The sequence below is a fragment of the Microtus oregoni genome, unplaced genomic scaffold (genome assembly GCF_018167655.1).
Source record: "Microtus oregoni isolate MIOR12 unplaced genomic scaffold, Mior012 000002F_ref0000024, whole genome shotgun sequence".
Classification (NCBI taxonomy): Eukaryota; Metazoa; Chordata; class Mammalia; order Rodentia; family Cricetidae; genus Microtus; species Microtus oregoni.
In genome coordinates, this window is record NW_024543061.1 from 62,550,090 (window position 1) to 62,567,616 (window position 17,527).

At 49.6% G+C, this 17,527-nt stretch overlaps 1 protein-coding gene across 5 annotated transcripts in view; it reads right to left on the bottom strand.

Annotated features, from left to right (window-relative positions):
- Nucleotides 1-17,527, bottom strand: part of Iqsec3 (IQ motif and Sec7 domain ArfGEF 3) — a 103,821-nt gene that overhangs the window by 57,161 nt on the left and 29,133 nt on the right. For all 5 annotated transcript variants that reach the window (XM_041632453.1, XM_041632443.1, XM_041632478.1 and 2 more), the window contains exon 2: nucleotides 13,983-14,066. In XM_041632453.1, the coding sequence (XP_041488387.1) occupies nucleotides 13,983-14,066 (84 nt within the window). The remainder of the gene's footprint in view (nucleotides 1-13,982; nucleotides 14,067-17,527) is intronic.

Consider the following 17,527-nt stretch of genomic DNA (forward strand, 5'->3'; position numbering starts at 1 on the left):
AATCATAATTCGGCTCTGTTTCTCACTATGTGACCTTGGTCCACTTAGCCACCTTATTTGTAGCTCTATCTGTTCATCTCCAGAATGTAAGGTTGCCACAAGGAACAGAGAAAACATATATTTCCTGCCTGGCGTACATCGGGACTGTAATAAAGAGGGAATGGTTTGTTTCTGAGCCAAAACCGCACAACATGAGATATTCTGAACTAGAAGGTATTTTCCCCCATTTGGTCCTTTGTCGACCTTCACAAAACTGTGTAGCAATATTTTCCATGTAACATATGGCCTCTGTCAGCCCTCCAGGTGGACTGGCTTCCTTGAGGGTTATCTGACCCCTGTTCTGTGCATGGAGAAGAGGCCCTGGTTTTGAGCATTGTCATCTATGGGATTATTGGCTTCTCTGTGCTCACTGCCTCCATGCAGCCTGCTTGGATGTACCCATCACAATGTGAGCTTCCCTGGATAGGCGTTGTCCAGAGTCCATTGTGTAAATCTGTGATTTGGACCCTTGGGTAGGGAACAGAAGTGTCATGCATGCTCGGAGCCTTTATTTTGCGTCTGAGCATCAACAGAATGGGCTCTGTACCCTGTTTAGACTAATTTTCTTTAAATGCTGGTATTTCATCCTAGAATCATCCTGTTACATTATTGCAGATGGAGGACTGCCTATGCAACCAAGAGAATATGATCTTTGGTGCACAGCCCTTGGACTTGCACCCAGAGTAATGCTTCTTCCAGGACACAGGCTGTTTCTGCAACTCAGGTCAGGTTCTAGGCAGCCTAGCCTTAACCAGGGTTTTATAAACGAGTCATTCACTCATTCTGCAAACAAAATAGCTTCATTCTAGCCTTGCCCCTGAGTGTCTAGGAGGTGTCTAGGTGACCTCAGCTCCCTTGGACCCAGAAGCAATGCACTTATCTGGGAAAATGTTAGAATGTAAGTGGAACTGTTCTCTAGGTTCTTCCTTGGCCATGGACACCCAGTTGAAAAGGCAAAAGAGTAGAATGTGGGTGGCAGCAAAAGGAAACTCTGAGAAAGCTTTGATAGTGCCCATGTGACATTTGGACCTATGTATACAAGGGTCCAGGGCACCAATAATGACCAGCCCACCCTTAATAGTGCATCATTTATAGATGCTCAGAGGAACATCACACATAATCAACAGAAAATGACCCATGTCTTGGAACTAGACATCACACGTGAAGAAGGTTACTCAGGTGGGACACTGGCCTGTGGTTTGAGGGTCACTAGATACCTGCTGTGCATGTCTGATTCTGGCACATAACAGCATATGTAAGTCTTCCTGGGGTTTTTGTGACTTCTCCACCTGTTCGCTGTGTCTATTATTATAGCCACCTTCCTGAAACACGGGTGTTTTACTGTCAGTCCTCTGCTCAGAACTCCTCAGTGATTTCTGGGCTGCAGGAAGAAGTCCATTGGCAAGCACCCCCATTGGATGACCTTGCCACTCCATCCACGCTGCCACCAAGTCTGCTGAGCCCTCTTAGAGCAGCGTGTGCCTCACAGGATCCTTCTCTTTCTGCACAACCCTTCCACCCACACCTTCCTCTTTCCCATGAACTCCTTCGGTCCTCATTTAGTGAACTGTGGGAAGAGCTGATCCTCCTTCTACATCCTGCGTCTTACCTCCAGGTGGGCAGGTTTTGACAATCGATTCTCTTTCAGCAATGACATTTCAATTATTCACCAATGTGTCTCTATTCCCCCCTAGAATTCTGCGCACCACCCCCTGCTTAAAGCACAGGTACTTATTACACTGGGTTGGCTCCTAAGATGTGTGTAATAAATGTTAATAGGTAGATAAATGGACAGGTGGGTAGATATACATTGCTTAATTTTTACTACTTATCCAAGGGTGCCGATGCTGGAAATGCTTCAGTATGTGCCACTCCAACTGTCCCCAAGGAAGTATTCTTGCCTGTCTGCAAAGAGTGCTGTGGCAGAGTCTCTTTGGTTATGGATGCTATTATCGCCACCATGAACTATCTGAGAAATAGAGAGCTATCTGTCCCTGAGTCACATCCTCCCCGGGAATGCCCACATGATCAACTAAAACGTGGCTCTGGAAGACCACTGGGACAGTTTTAGGACCTTTTAACCACCCCCATTTATTGTTTATGACAGAACTGGCCGAGACTGGTCAGCTTTTTGCACTTTGCCTCTACTGTGTCCCTCATTGCTTCTCCATGGAGATCACCCAACTGCATGCAAGTCAACAGTTGACCCCTGGAGGTCAGAGGTCAGAGTGTGCTCACCTAACTCACAGTGGAGGCCCAGCTTGCTGCTGCTCCTCTTTTCTCAATGGCTAGGATGATCTTTGTCTTCTATTCTCAGACCTACAGATCATTTCCCAGATCCAAGAGCCTTTGCTAAAATCCCTGGGTTCTCTACTACCTAGGAAAATGCCTACACTTTCACACCTGCCAGGTTTCCCCATCACATCAGTGCTGTAGGGAATTCATGCACGTGCCTAGGTAAAACACTGATTCAGAGCAATGATCCTGGAGAAATGTCTGTGCCAAAGACTGCAGGTAGAAGTACCACACAGCTTTGCAGAGACTTGTCGCTGTCTCTGGTACTGATGAAATGCCTTTGCGAAGGTCAGAGAGCTTGAGAAGGGTAAGGACCCTGCTGAGTACCTAAGGCTTCTGCACCTCGTTCCCTCATCTGAAAAGTGGGGCTGTGGTTCTTTCCCTTTCCAGAGAGCTGAAGATGGTTACCCCATAGGTAAACCTTCTATAGGGAGCAGGAGAGAAAAGAGAGAGTCTGGAAGACTATGTCCACATAGCTCTGAGCTGACTCAGGAAGCTAGTGTCCCCTCTAGGCTCCTTAGTAGGCCCTGGCAGGTCATACTTTGCAGTGTCAGGAGCTGGAGGGGACAGAAACAGCTGAAAAACAGGATAGGGAATGGGAGCTTTGATTGCAGAGGGGACCACCTCTCCCCAGGCAGAGGCTAGCTTGCACACAGTTGCAATAAAGTAATGAGCAAGCATGCAGACCTCAAGGGGTTGGAGGCAGCAGATGCTGGCCTCTGGAAAGACAAGATGCGAGATCTTTTCCTACCACTGCAGCATCTGTAACAGTAATTAAAGAGACCTGGCTGGAAGGGTTTGGAAGGCTGGAGGACTCCTCCCTCAGACTGTGGCTCCTCCTGAGGACCTGGCCACCCACACTAGGTTACTCCTGACCCTGCCACTCATTCTCAAAGCTCTTCTGGGACAAAGAAACAAAGCATTCTCTAGACAAAAGCTAACAACGTGCCTTACATCCCCTCAAGATTTTTTAGCCTTTACTAAAACTCATCTTTTTTTCTTCTTTCTTCGAATCAGTAGAATTGCTTTAGATGGTCAGAATGAGTGTAGGAAGCCAAGTCTTTTCTCTTGCCCCAGATGGGATCAGGGAAGGGCTGAGATTAAAGGGAAGTCCAGAGTTAGTGACAGACAAGAACCAAATCAGGGGTAGGCTGTCAAAGTAACCCCTAAGGCAAATCAGGGAATAGGCTGGGAAATCCTACTCAGGGTGGGCAGAACAAAGCTGGGGCTGATCTCATTCCTCCTTCTGAGTTCTCTGGTGTGGGGACACTACTCTACCATAGTGAACTGTGTTTCCTTACCATGCAGCAGTGTTTTAGATAAGATGCCTCAGTATCTGGAAGGAGGGAGAGGCTGGCTTCCTGGTTCTGATGCCACGTGCACCACCAGAGGCCACACCCTTCCATCCCTGCTTATGCTCCTGACCCTCAGTCCACCCCAGATGCCTGTGCAGAAAGCCTCCTCTGTCTTCCCTAGAGCATTTAATACAAGCCACGCCCACTTGGCTCATCCCCTAGCTCCTTGACCACCACGACCCAAGCTGGAAGCTGGGTCTGCAGTAGAAACCACGGGGAGGGCTTCTCTGTTTCAGGGACATGGTGGTAGCCTTTCTTTACCCTACGGTCCCCAGAGAGAAGTTATTTTTTTCTCCCTGTTGGCCTCATGAAAGCTTTGACCTCATAGCTGCCCTACAAGGAGTTGGGGAGTTTGCTTTGTCTCTGGGGATTTTCTGTCCAAGGGATAATAACTTCCTGTTTGGGCTCCAGCCTTCACCCTACCCAGGCCTATCATGCCCAGGTCATTTATCAAGATGGCCACAGCTGGCTAGTCTTGGTGGTAGGCTGGAAGTTCCTGCTTTATCTGTGCAGTGACTGCCATGTCCTATGACACTCCAGGTAGCTTGTCTGGATGCCTCCTTTGGACATTTTCTCTCCTGGATCCCAAGCTCTTACATTCGTTGACACGGAAGTCTTCATGCTGCCACACTGTCATAAGCATGATGGGTTGTCTGAGACCCTCCTCTGCCCTTTGTCACCACACAGCACAATTTTACATGATCCTGTTTCTCAGTGCCTGCTGGACCGCTCAGACGCACTCCGCACCCCTGGCCTTGTCTTGCCTCCTCTGTCAGCTAGTCCTCTTATCCCAGGAGGAAGAATCTCCTACCTTCTAACACCCTTGTCTCTCTGAGCTTTACGACAAGCCTCCAGAACTTTCCCGGAACATTTAGCCCAATGTTGTGTCCCAGCTGGTTCATGCGGCACTTAAGATTTCCAGCTGTGTACACACTGTGACAACCCCAGCATTTTGAGGCTGAGGACTTAATGGCCTCACCCACCAGAACCCCTCACAGAGCATGTCAGGGTGACTACCCACACCTTGTGCACATGACTCACTCATGGGGCAGGGCAAGGGGTTGTATCCTCTAACCTGTAGAGCCCCTCATGGTGCTCTCTTCCTGTTCCAACCCGGGTCATCCTCCTCACCCCTAAATGTCCCTGATCTATTTCCGAGGAAGGAAGCTGCTCTCAGCCTCAGTATGACCACGAGTCCCTAACAGGTCTCTGCCATGGAAAATGTGACCCAGTTACCTGTTGAAAACTGTAGCCTGGTACCTGCTTTGGTTTGAATTGCCAATGCCACCCCCAGACTCAGAGTTTGAGTGCTTAGCCCTCTGCCGGGGGTACTGTTTGTGGAGCTGTGACAGCCAGTGAATCTCGGTTGTCGATGTGGTGAGGTCTTGACTCAGATGGAGCTGGACTTCTCTGCAGGCCCACGGGGGATTGTTTGATTAGAGCAATTGAGGGGAGAGTTCTCTTACCATTCTCTGGGCTGGGATCTTAGACTATGAGAAGGAGAAGGGGAGCTGGGCACACTTCATGTTTCTCTGCTTCTCAGCTGTGGGTACGATGAGGCCTGCTGCCTCAGCCTCCTGCTGCTGGGATTTCCCCACCACATGGACCCGAACCTCAAATTAGGAGTCAAATTTATTCTTTACATTGCATCTGTCAGGGTATTTTGACACAACGGCGGTCAAAGTAACCGAGACAGGAGACTCAAAGAGCCAGGGCCCAGCCTGCAGAGGGGAGACACTAGGAGCAGGCCTTTGGAGGATACACTCAGCCTCTTTTGCAGCTCCCCATCTCACCATAATTTGAACAACCCCCACAAAAGCTTCCAGCGCCATCAAATGAGTTGCTCCGCCATACTGTTCCCTCCATGATGAACTGAAAACCCTTGGAAACCATGAGCCAAAATAAATCTTTCCTCCCTGAAGTGTTTCTATCAGATGCTGTGGTTGTTAAGACACCAAACTAATTACTGCTGGACTCTGCAGAGTTGGATGTTCAGGATCACCAGCAGGGTAGGACCTGGGTTCTAACACCACTGTAACTATGGAGCAAGACTCCCCACTGTGTTCCTGGACTTCCGTTTAGTTTTCCTCCTGTGAGGCTTTTTGTCCCAGCCTGGTCTTTCTTGCTCCAGTGGGAAACACAAGCTACGATATCAGACAGGCTCCACTATTTCCCTCAGTCCCAGTGGGAAGGGTTGCCAGGCGCTGTGGCATCTGAGACGATGGGCATTGTCCCAAACCTCTCCACTACATATTGACTTTGGGAGGAAGCCTTGGAGACCCCAGCTGGCTCAGCAGCTGTGGGGGCAGGACTGAACCATAAACCCTTGAGATCCAATTGATTTCTCATTTCCGAGGAGCAGGCAGGCGAGCTCTGGGCTGGCAAGGAGACTTTTCTGATACAATGCCTGGTTCTCTAAATCATCCCAGCTTCCATGGTGACATCCCAGGCATGGTTTAACCTCTCCGTGTCCTGCCTGATGTTGAGAAAATCCCCCAGTCTGTTGCTCTAATTCCCTGGCATTCATTCGGGACACCCCCTTTTATGATCTCTGCAGCATTTTGGTCCCCTTATTTAGAGCCTGTCTTGAATGTTGGACTCTTTTCAGCCAGTATCCCATCAGTCATAGGTGAGAATTTTGGATGAGGTTTTCTGCCTGTGAGCCCATCACCTCCTAAGCCTACAAGAGGACCTCTCTCTGAGGGGTCCAGCACAGACAATGTTATGCTTGGTACCTGAGATGCATCCCCCAAGCCATGTGTCCGCTGCTAATCTGTGGCTCTCTAGGACATAGAGGGACATGAGGACGTGAGATCTGTTGGGAGGAAGTTAGGGCCCTGGGAGTACTCTGTGGGAGGGATGGATAGTGATTTCTCAACCCTCGCTTCCTTTCTCTTCTCTTCCTTCCCTGTGAGCCCAACTCTGCTTCCATCTCTCTTCTTCCTGGCTGCTGCGAAGCAAGTAGCTTCCACTATCGCGTGCTCCCTCCATGATATGTGGTACCCCAGGGTTCAGAAACAATGGAGCGGGCATCTTTAAAATCTTTCTTCCCCCGCTTACTCTCCCTTCCTCCCTCCCTCCCTCCCTTTCTTTTTTCCACTCCGTGTGTGTGTGTGTGTGTGTGTGTGTGTGTGTGTGTGCGCACGCGCGCGCGCACGCGCGCGCGTGCGCACACGCAGCTTTCAGCAGCTAGCATTCATTGAGTTCTTAGGACATGTCTGGCATCTTTCCAACTCATCATCATATTTAATGCCCCCCCCCAACACTCCAAAGAGGAGAGCTCCCACTATCCCTGCCTCATACCAGTGAGGGTAAGAAACATCAAGTCACTTAACCAAGGCTGGAGTTTGTAAGCACCAGGCCTTGATTTGGACTTGTGTTTGAGTTGTCCTAGTCAGCACTGTCACCTGCTCCTCACCACACTGTCATGGAGGCTCCCAGCATCTGTCTCCTATAGCTCATCACTTCACTACTTCCTGCCTTTGGGAGGCACCAAAACCCTCTGGGGATCATCTTTTACCCTGGAGAGAAGGGAGGACTCATTTTCAGTGGTTGGTGGACAGGATCCTGCTAAGTAAGATGACTTTGTAAATTAGCCAACTCATGCCGATATGATTCATGAATCTCTTATGAATACATTTGGTAAGATAGTTCCCCGAGGGACCCGAGGAGCTCTGACTGACTCTCTACACCTTCCAAGCTTTGATATGGACATAGAGCGTGATGGGAACACAGAGCTTCCCAGTCTGTGTAGGTGCTGGTACCTGTGGTCCAACCAAAGCAATATTTAAACACAAACAAGATAAAACAGGGCTCATGGCTTCCACTGCCTGCTGCTGTCTTCGAACAACTCTGGTCTTCACCTCTGAAGCTTCTATGCTCCTGGCCTTCTTCTCTGAAGAAGTCAGTAGGGAGGGTACTTAGGCTACCACTTAAGTACTGAGAAGCATGTGGCTGAAGATGTATCCCGGGCACTTCTTGAGGGTGAAAGGTGAGGGCCAGCCTCCTCAGCCCTCTTCCAATCATGTGTGTCCTTGGATCAGGAGTGAAAAAGTGTCCGAGGACACTCCTCGGACAAAGGCTGGGGTTTGACAGTGCGTCCTACATGTCATACTGGAGAAACTGAAGCACGGAGAAGGGATGTCAAAAGTTCTGGGTTTCTGGGGACCTCAATCGTACATCAGTTGGAACCTTCCTAGCTGGAAGGTACATGACAGGTCACGACTCCAGTAGAGTCCCCGAGCCCTCCTGTCCCTTCCCATCAGTGCATGGATTCTCTTCACGCCTTTGTCTCCCCTCCCTACATGTTGGCCTTCTTGGTCTCTTCAGCAAGAGTTGCCATTTTTAGTTTTGATTTGACATGATCTTCCTATGTATCCCAGGTTGGCCTTGAGCTATTGATGTCCTTGCCACAGCCTCTGGCATAATGGAATTACAGGCATGCACCAACCACATCTACTATGTCCCTTTAAGTCACCTCAAAAGAAATCTCCAGAAGCCTCCTATCGTAAAGCATTTTAAGCCTCTAATTTCAAGCCTTCAGAATGCCTGAGACAATTAATCAGTCTTGCTATAGATTATTTCTTCTTTTTATTTTCCTTTCCCCCATTCTTGGTTTGATTGAAAAAAACAACAATTGAGCTGGGCAATAGTGGCGCACACCTTTAATCCCAGCACTCTGAAGGCAGAGGCAGGTGGATCTCTGTGAGTTCAAGGACAGCCTGGTCTACTAGACCTAGTTCTAGGAGAGGCTCCAAAGCCACAGAGAAACCCTGTCTCAAAAAAACAAAAAAAAAAATCAATTTTTAAAATTTTTGCTTTTATTTTTTCCATTCAGCATTAGGTGCCATTGTAGAAATTACAAATTATCTTTATGGGCGGGTGAAAGGTTAACTGATAAAAGAACCAGTAAGAGAGTCTTTCAGAAGGGAAGCAAAACAGATCTCAAGAAATTGTGGGTTAGAAAATCTTCAAGCCCCCAAGGAGAGGCTGCTCCCAGGACCTTGAAAAGAGCGCCTTGAGGACCCACACAACAGCTTCAACAGAAGGCCAGAAAGACTGTGTTGAGCACTGTGGGAACAGCAAGGCACCCCTGGGGCATTCATTCTGTTCTGGAAGATCACGAATGGGCTTTTGATGGGACCAGAAGGGAGGCCACACAGGTCCTTGGGCCGAACTTCTTCACCTTCAAGACCTGGTGCTTCTGACCCTTTCACGCGGCTCCCAGGCCCAGGTGAATGCTATCTCTGGGGTACTTAGAAGCCCCAGTGAGAAGGACTAGACCTCCCTGGTCAACTCCTTGCTCTGTCCCACACTTCCATAGTGGGAGGCCCAGTGGGTCAGTTGTGCCATGTCATGATAGGACACTGAAGGATTTTCACAGGTTCGGGGCTCCCAAAGGGTTCTTCCACGTAGCGACAGGACCCCTGAAGGAGATAAGCAATTTTCTTGGCCTCCTCTGCCATGCACTGACCTCTTGGTGTGAGAACACCGAGGCCCTAGTGCCAGCACCTAGCAGGCTAGGGGAACTGCGGCATGCACCTTGAAGGATATCGTGGGAAGATGCCCCGGCAGTGTGACCTGGATGGTACTTCAGCTTGTCTATATCTGTGAGTGGGATGGGTTTCAGGAAGCCTCTTTCAGGGCCCCAGTGACTAAAGGAACAGGCACGTGAGAACTGTAATTGCCTAGTAAACACAAGCTGGTCCATTGATCTGTTTCAGGCCCATTACGGCCAGCTGGGGGAAGGATGGAGGTGATGGATTAGGGGTTTCCCCAGGCCAATGCAGGATCTCCCCGGCAGCTTTTCCAGAAAGATGCTGCCTGAAGGGTATCAAACCAGTTCAGCATCCTACAGATCTCCAGGACCTGCTGGAGGCATCACTGGTCAGCTGGTTCCCAGGTAAGGCATGTGAGTCATGACCCAAGTCATGTGTGGTGGGATGGGGAGCCTGGCTAGGACTGGAGGCCCTGGATATGATAGCGGTGCAGACCAGGGGAGAATTCAGGCTGAAAGATTCTTTCTTCTTTTTTTAATGGTGGGAAGATGCACAACCCAAGGCATAGAGAAACAAAACCGTGGCAGGTTGTCCACTCAAATATTATCAGTAGTTAATGCTGTGTGACTGTACAGCAGTTTCATTTTTTTCTCTTTATTTCTGAATCCACTAGACCTCTAAAAGGAGATATATGTTCTTTAAGATCAAATGAAATGGCTAAAAGGATTTTCTTGAGCTCTAGGGGGAAAAATCCCATGTCAGCATCCAGGGAGAAAGTTAGGACTTGGAGTTGGACCTGTCTCAGCTACCAGATTTTGCTAGTCATGATCTTTTTGCCAAGAAACCTAGAGTCCTTGTCTGCACTTGGATCTCACATCTGTCTCACAGATACATGGGTATGCAGGGATGATTGCCTGGAATAAGGGGGGCGGCGATGGGGAAGGAGCAGAAACCAAGCGAGGACTCTCTTCAGGATGTTGGGGCTCCAGGCTCCCCCGGCCGTGGGTCCCTCTTCCTTCTGCTGGGTTCCCTCTGCCACCTGCCTCTCCAGCAACCCACCTTCGGCTGCTCTAATAGAAGCCTATAGTCCCCATCTAGTCCCATTACCACCCACACAGAGAAGTGGGCTGCAATTCCAAGAGCTGTTGGGAGGCTGCTGGCCAGCTCTTGGGTCATCCATTGTTCTGAATGTCACTGGGCCTGTGGCTGCAATTACAAACTTATTCAGCTCTCAGAGCACAACCCTGTCATCACAGTAGTGAGGAGGAGGTAGGGAGGGGCCAGGACCAGGTTTGTGTCCATGCCCCCCCCCCAGCCAGGGGTGGGGGGAGAGGGAGAGCCTTGCACATAGCTGCTGTTTCCTGCCTGGCCACAGCAATGCTAAGTCGGGGCTCCTCTAGGTCTCCAAGCACCCCCTTGAGGGTTTACTTCCCTGACTGGCAGGCACAGGTTGTATGCCTGAACAGTGTGGGAGTCAATCTCATTGGTGCCCACTATAATCCTGCCTCTTCTTCTCGTTCTGCACCCTCTGCCAGCCCACGAGTGCTCCTGTGCACCTGACTCCCTGGTGCCTGTCCCTGGTCTCCTCGGTGCCTGTCCCTGGCCTCCCCTCCACAGACAAGCTCACAGATTTACTCAGTTTCAGTTGTACCTCTCCAACAAGCAGCACTGGCAGGCTCCATGCTCGAGGGTCGTCCCTGACACAGCTACCAGCTGCTTCTCTGGAGTCCTGGGGAGGTTCTTCTTCGTTCCCTACGACTGGGCTTCTCTGCTTCTTTGGGAGCCAGTGGCGATCCCTCCAGACCCCTGTGGCTTTCTGTCTAGAGTGTTGGCCTCAGGATCACACAACTGGGCAGATAGGTAAACTGCTCTTGCATCTCCTAGGACAAGAGCCCAGGGACTAAGAAACAGGTTGGTTCCTGACTCATCCCTGCAGTATGGAGTGGGGTATTAGAGTGGGGGAGAATGATTTGCTACAAACTTGTGTTGACCTTGACCTCAGCTGGAAAGCAGAGGAAGAAGAGGAGGAGCTCCCAGAATCAACTAGAAGATCTTATTTACTGGTTTTGGGTCCTCTTTTACACCAAGTCTTCTGTAGATACCAGCTGGTTTATCTCCACAGGTCCTCTGGAGACGACAGAGCTGGTAGGAAACCAGTCTGGCTATGGATTTAAGGGGTAGCCCAGAGGTTCTAGCCAGCTCCCCCTGTGCTAGACTCTCTGCCTGGCCTTTGACCTTCACACAGCCTTCTCGGGAAGTTCAGTATGTTGTCTGTGAGGTGTGTTGCCTGGTCCTGGAAAAGGGATAAAGGCTATGCAGGGGTCAGTGACAGGGTCAGGAACAAATGCTGGGAGTCTAACGGAGAAAACTTGTCGTAGTTTGGAGTGTCTCCAGAAACCAGCAACAGCAGACAAGTTGACACATTAATTGTTGAACAGTCCTCCCAAAGGATCCAAGAAGCTGTTATCTTATCAGATCAATAGATAAAGCAGACTATAGGAAACTACGAACCAGACAGATGGGGGTAGAGCTGAAATCGGGAGATAGTCCACTGACCCGGGATGACTGCCGGTCCGCGCAGAAAGGGCGGGAACTGAGAGCACTCCGGGGACTTTCCTGAGAGCCTCCCAACTTCTTCCTCTGGGACTTCCAGTCTCTAAGTCTATTGCCTGAGCTTCCAGAAAAGACCCAGCAAACTTTCTAGAAACTAAGAGATGGGTTTTCCTAGTATCTACTCCAAGCCTTGAAAACAACCTTCAGATTTTGCAGGGGTACTGAACCCCTTCCTGCTGCTGCTGGACATGGTGCCCCAGGGGAGCCATGTAGCAGAACACGGAAGAGCATGAGGGTGGAAGGGAGGCAGGGAAGAGTCTGCCACACCTGGGCCTCAGTGTCCCTGTTCACCCTCACCAAGGAAGCCCTGTCCTTAGACAGTACCAGCACAGTGTTCACGGAAAACCCAGATGACTGCTGGGGTGGGAGGCATCCTCCTCTGCTGACCCAACAGGGACAGTCCACAGGAAGGAGTCAGAGCCCTCTGTCTCATGCCCCCCGTGTGCCCCCCGAACTCTACTCTGTTTTCTCTTTGGTGTTATCCTAAGCTCTACTGGATGGGGCAAAGGGTTCTCATGGATCCACGTGAGCCTTGTGGGTCTTATACCCCTGGACTTGGCCCCAAATGTGGCAGAGACCATGCAAACCCAGGTATACTTGGCCCTTTCCCTTGTCTCCCCTACTCCAGCCTGGCTAGCTTCAGGGAACCCCTTCTCTTCCTAAGCCTTGGATTTAAGGACCCTGACTACGTAGCCCTCTGTGGGCCTCACCTCCCCTTGTCTCTGCTTCAGAGTCTTGCCGTTTTCCCAGTGGCCTCCTCTTGAGTAGCAATGCCTTTCCGTGTGTGTGTGCGTGCATGTGTGTGCGTGCGTGCGTGTGTGCGCGCGTGTGTGTGTGCGTGTGTGTGCATGTGTATGTGCATGTGTGTGTGCGTGTGTGTGCATGTGTGCGTGCGTGTGTGCGTGTGTGTGTGTGCGTGCGTGCGTGTGTGCGTGCGTGTGTGTGCGCGTGTGTGTGCGTGCGTGTATGTGCATGTGTGTGTGCATGTGTGTGTGCATGCGTGTGTGTGTGTGTGCATGTGTGTGTGTGTGTGTGCGTGTGTGTGTGCGTGAGCACGTGCACGTGTGCATGTGCATACCTTTTTATATTCCTCATTGTTTCCCAACAAAAGAAAGGGGACACAAACATAGAATCATCCAATCTCAAATGTGAAAATGGTAAGTATTGGGAGTTCAAGACCCCAAGTTCAACCCCAGGTGTGGGTCTTTGTTCTATGACTGTCCGTGACTCATCTGACCTCACTGTCCACTCACTCGCAACAGGGAGGGTCACCTGCCAGCTCTGCCTCACTGAGCGACTCAGAGATCAGTGACGTTACATGTAAGTGCTCCTTTCTAGGCGGACCCACCCTTACTAAATGGATGAGGAGCCCGCGGGCCGGGGTCTCAAAGATCTCAGGTACTTCCTACATCTGGAGACTGGAGATGGGGCCAGAACACAAATGTTGTGAAGGGAAGAGAAATGTGAGGAGAGAAATCGGCAGAGACGGAGAGAAGAGCAGAGGTGGAGGGAGGCAAGAGTGATGGGTGAAGAGAAAGGCCACTAAAAAAGCACAAGGCGGGAGGAAGTGAAAAAACAGAGGGGCGGTGTGGTGAAAGCATGGCGACCACAAGGACCACGAGGCCATGGAAGGCATGAGGGACTGTGATTGGCTTAGACAGAATGAGGACAGCACAGGGCAGTGACACCAAGCCCCACTGTGTCACCACTGCCCTTGTTCTCTGGGTTGTCAGCCAGCTCAGTGAGGGCTGAGAAATCCTTAAAATTAAAGCCAGTCTCCTTGGCCCCTTTTTGGAAGGAGAAAGATTGGAAAGAAAACCGAATCTGCCACAGGAAGGCCAGGCAGTGTGCACCCGTTGAGCATCCGCTGAGCCCAGCCCCCCTATCGCAAGGAATACACATAAATGTAGAGTCAAATTCATCTCTCTTCTTTGCCAAATCCATAATTTACACAAGATGCTCAGAACATGGCTGGGATTAGAGCAATGGGGTATGATGACCTTGAAAAGCAGGAATCACTTACGTAGGGCCAAAGGAAGGGGAGAGGGATAGGAGGATGGGGAGGCAGAGAAAAAGCAAACAGACTACACAAGACTAGCAGGAGGCCAAAGCAGCTAGTGTTAGATGCCGGGCTCAGAGAGGAAGGAGATTGGCAGGGGAGGGAGGAAGGTCCAGTTCGCACCTTTGGGAAGCCAGGTCGGAGCAGGCAGGCTTTTGCTCGGTGTCAGCGGCAGGGCAGCAGAATTGGTGCAGCACGGTCTCATTCCTGCGGGCAGAGAGGGGAGGAGGTCAGAAGGAAGGCAGGCTGAGCCAACTCTGAAGACCCCTCAGCATCTTCCCCCAAATCTGGCTGCCCTCTCCCTGCCTGCAACCCCCAGTGCCACGCCCAGGTGGCCACACACTGTTCTGGAGGAGTGTGCCGAACACATTTCTTTCTTGATTGTTTGTGGGACAATTGAAGCGCCGGCCCTGAGAACAGCCTCCCTGGTTTCCCGCTCTTGTGCTGCAGTGAGCGTCCCTGCAGGAAGCTCCTACCTGTGAGTCTCCGTTCATGGAGATGCCTTTTATCCGAGTTAGTTCTTTATGACCCCATTCCTTACAAGTTCTGCGAGGTCTAGACACCTGTGACTTGAGGACTCAGCCTCCATACAAAGCCCACCATGCACAAAGCCTCCCAGCATTCAGGCAGCCATTCCGGTCACCTCCTGGAGGTTCAGGGATGTAACCGAGATGTCTGACGGAGAAGAGGAAGTGGAAGTCTAGGTTCTAGCTGGAACTCTGGATGGCCAGCTGTATTCATGTTTCACCATTGTGGGCCTTCATCTTTCTATTTGCTCTATTGAGACAACTTTCACTTTACTGATGGGGCTGAACTGGAGAAGCAGCTCTAAGCCCTAGCTGCCTGTTTTAATATATACCAGTGCCTAGACCCTGCACCCCAGGGACTCTGAGTCACGTGGTCTGACAGAAGTTCTAACACCAGGGCTCATTCTAAACTCCGGGCTGCCAAGGTCCCTTCCCTGCTACCACACTGTGATTCTGATACCCGATGTGCACCAAGCTCGAACTAAGATTACATTGACTGTAGGGTGAAGTTACCCAGCCCTGTTGTCAACATTCCCTTCTTACATCAGAGAATGCCAGGCCTAGAAGGATCCTGGGTCACCTGAAAGAGGCTTTTGGACTTCCTTTACGCCCAGAGTACATTGTCCAAACCAGAGCTTCCCTTAAAGCACATTTTGTAGAACAACAAAGGGGGAACAGTTATGTCATTGGGGAGGCAAAATTCTGTCCCACTTCGCAGACCTTCCGGGCCCAGTGTTAAAATCTGCCTTCCAAGCACCTCTTAAGAGTTCCTGAGTCAGCCGGGCAGTGGTGGCACGCTCCTTTAATTTCAGCACTTGGGAGGCAGAGGCAGGTGGATCTCTGTGAGTTCGAGGCCAGCCTGGTCTACAAGAGCTAGTTCCAGGACAGGCTCTAAAGTTACAGAGACCCTGTCTCGGGGGTTGGAGGGGGGGAGTTCCTGAATCCTGAGACCAGAGATTTATATAGCATACAAAGTTCAGCTATAGCCGTAAAAGAAAGTAATGCTGGGGCCTATGTTAAGTAGACAGTTACAGAGAGGGTATATGTTTAGGTAAGAAAAGAATGAGGAGGAAACAAAATTAACTTATAAGCTGGGGAATGTTTTTGAGCAAAACAGAGAATAGGGATGCCATTAAGAAAAAGATATCCTGGCACTGCGGTTTATAGGAGGCTGAGGCAGAAGGATCTGTTTGAGGTCAACCTGGGCTACATAACATGTTCCAAGCTGGCTGGTGCTATGTGGTGAGACCCTATTGCTATAAAACAATGCTACTATAAGTCAAAGGCAATAGACTGGGGAGGTGTATCCTACCACATACAACAGAAGGCATGAAAGTTTGAATCTGATGTTCCCCATGGGCTCCTGTGTTTGAACTCTTGGTCGGTTATGCTTTTTGGAGGGGGGGGGGCGGTTTTTGAACCTTTAGGATAGGAGACATGGCTGATAGAGCTGGGTACCTAGGAGCTCTCTCTGGTCCTGTCTCTTTTTCCTGAGCTTCAAGCATATGAATAAAGCCACACTGGAAATTTACACTACCACAGACCAGTGGTTCCCACCACCATGGTCTAAGCTGCTCCAGCCACCACGTCTTCCCTGCCATGTTGGACTGTGAACTTTAAAACTGTGAGCCAAGATAAACCGCTTGCACCTCAAGTTGCTTTTCTCAGCTATTCTGTCAATTGGTATTCTTCTTAAACTGAGCTTCAATATATCCTCATTGAAAAGACAAGCCCAAGAGAGAAAAATGTGGAAATAATCATGGATAGAAGAGAAAATATAAAGAGCCAATAGATATATAAAGAGATGTTCGGCATAACTTCTAGCCAGGAAAATGCAAATTAAGGTAGCACGGAGGTACCATAGCTCATCCATCAGATGAGCAAACACTAAGAAGATGCCTAACTGCTGGGGTTATTGAGGCTGTGGAAGATGGGGGTGGGTGGCTCTCAGTTCTGCCTGAGTAGGTATAAATTCTTAAAGCTGCTTTGGTGAATAAAAAGGATATACCTTCCTATCCAGAAATACAACTTCTGGGATTTTATACTTGCAGCGATGCATTTGTTCCAAATGTTTAAGGGAGTACTGCTTTTGGGGAAGAAAGAATAGCTAGAAATAACAGGAGTCCCCAGGCAGCAAGGGATGGATAAGACGGTGAGACCTTCATCCATACCTTGTAATTACATGCCTGTCCAAAAGAATCAGCACTTATCTCTTGGTAGATGGAGGTCCACACTCACGGCTAAATGAGAACATCCGGCGCAAGGGAAAGTATAGAACACAATCCCGATTTAGTAAGGAGCAGCCACCTCCTCCCTGAGCTCGGCAGTTTTTTGTCAACTTTACACAGCCAGGGTCATGTGGGAAGAGGAAGCCTCAATTGAGAATGTGCTTGCATTTGATTGGCCTGTAGGGAAGTCTGTGGGGGCATTTTCCTGATTAACCATGGATGAGGGAGGACCCAGGTTACTGTGTGCGGTGCCGCTCCTGGGCAGGTGGTCCTGGGTTGTATAAAGGAGCGAATTGAGCAAGCTATAAGAAGCAAGCTAGGGCACAGTGTTCCCTGGCTCCCCTGTGGTCTCTGCATCAGGCCCTACCTCCGGGTTCCTTTCTGAGTTCCTGTTCTGCCTTCCCTCGGTGATGGACTATGATGTGGAAGTGTAAGCCAGACAAGCCCTTTCCTTCTCAAGTTGCTTTTGCTCGTGGTGTTTATCACAGCACTAGAATATAAACCAGGACATCCCCCAAATGTGAATTCGAATTCGACATGTGTGCACTTCCTGGTTTAAGAGTGCAAATTAAGCTGTTAACTTTGATTACTGCAGTAGATGAAGCTGGGGGGAAAAGAGGTCAGAAGTAGAAGGGGAAAAACAATGCTTCGTGTAGCAGTAACCAGGAAGTCAGATATAAATTTGTGCTTAGGCTATCTATTACTGCAAATTCATTATAGCAAATATATGCTTGGATGGGAATAGAGAGTATTAGAAACCAACACAAATACTGATGCCATTTCAGGAATCACATATAGTTTTTACATTGAATTGTCTAATTTAAAAGATTGTCAATTCTTAGTTATAACTTATGATTAAAGATTAAGAATTCAACAAATATGACCTTGTAAAAGGTTGAGGATTGAGGGCATA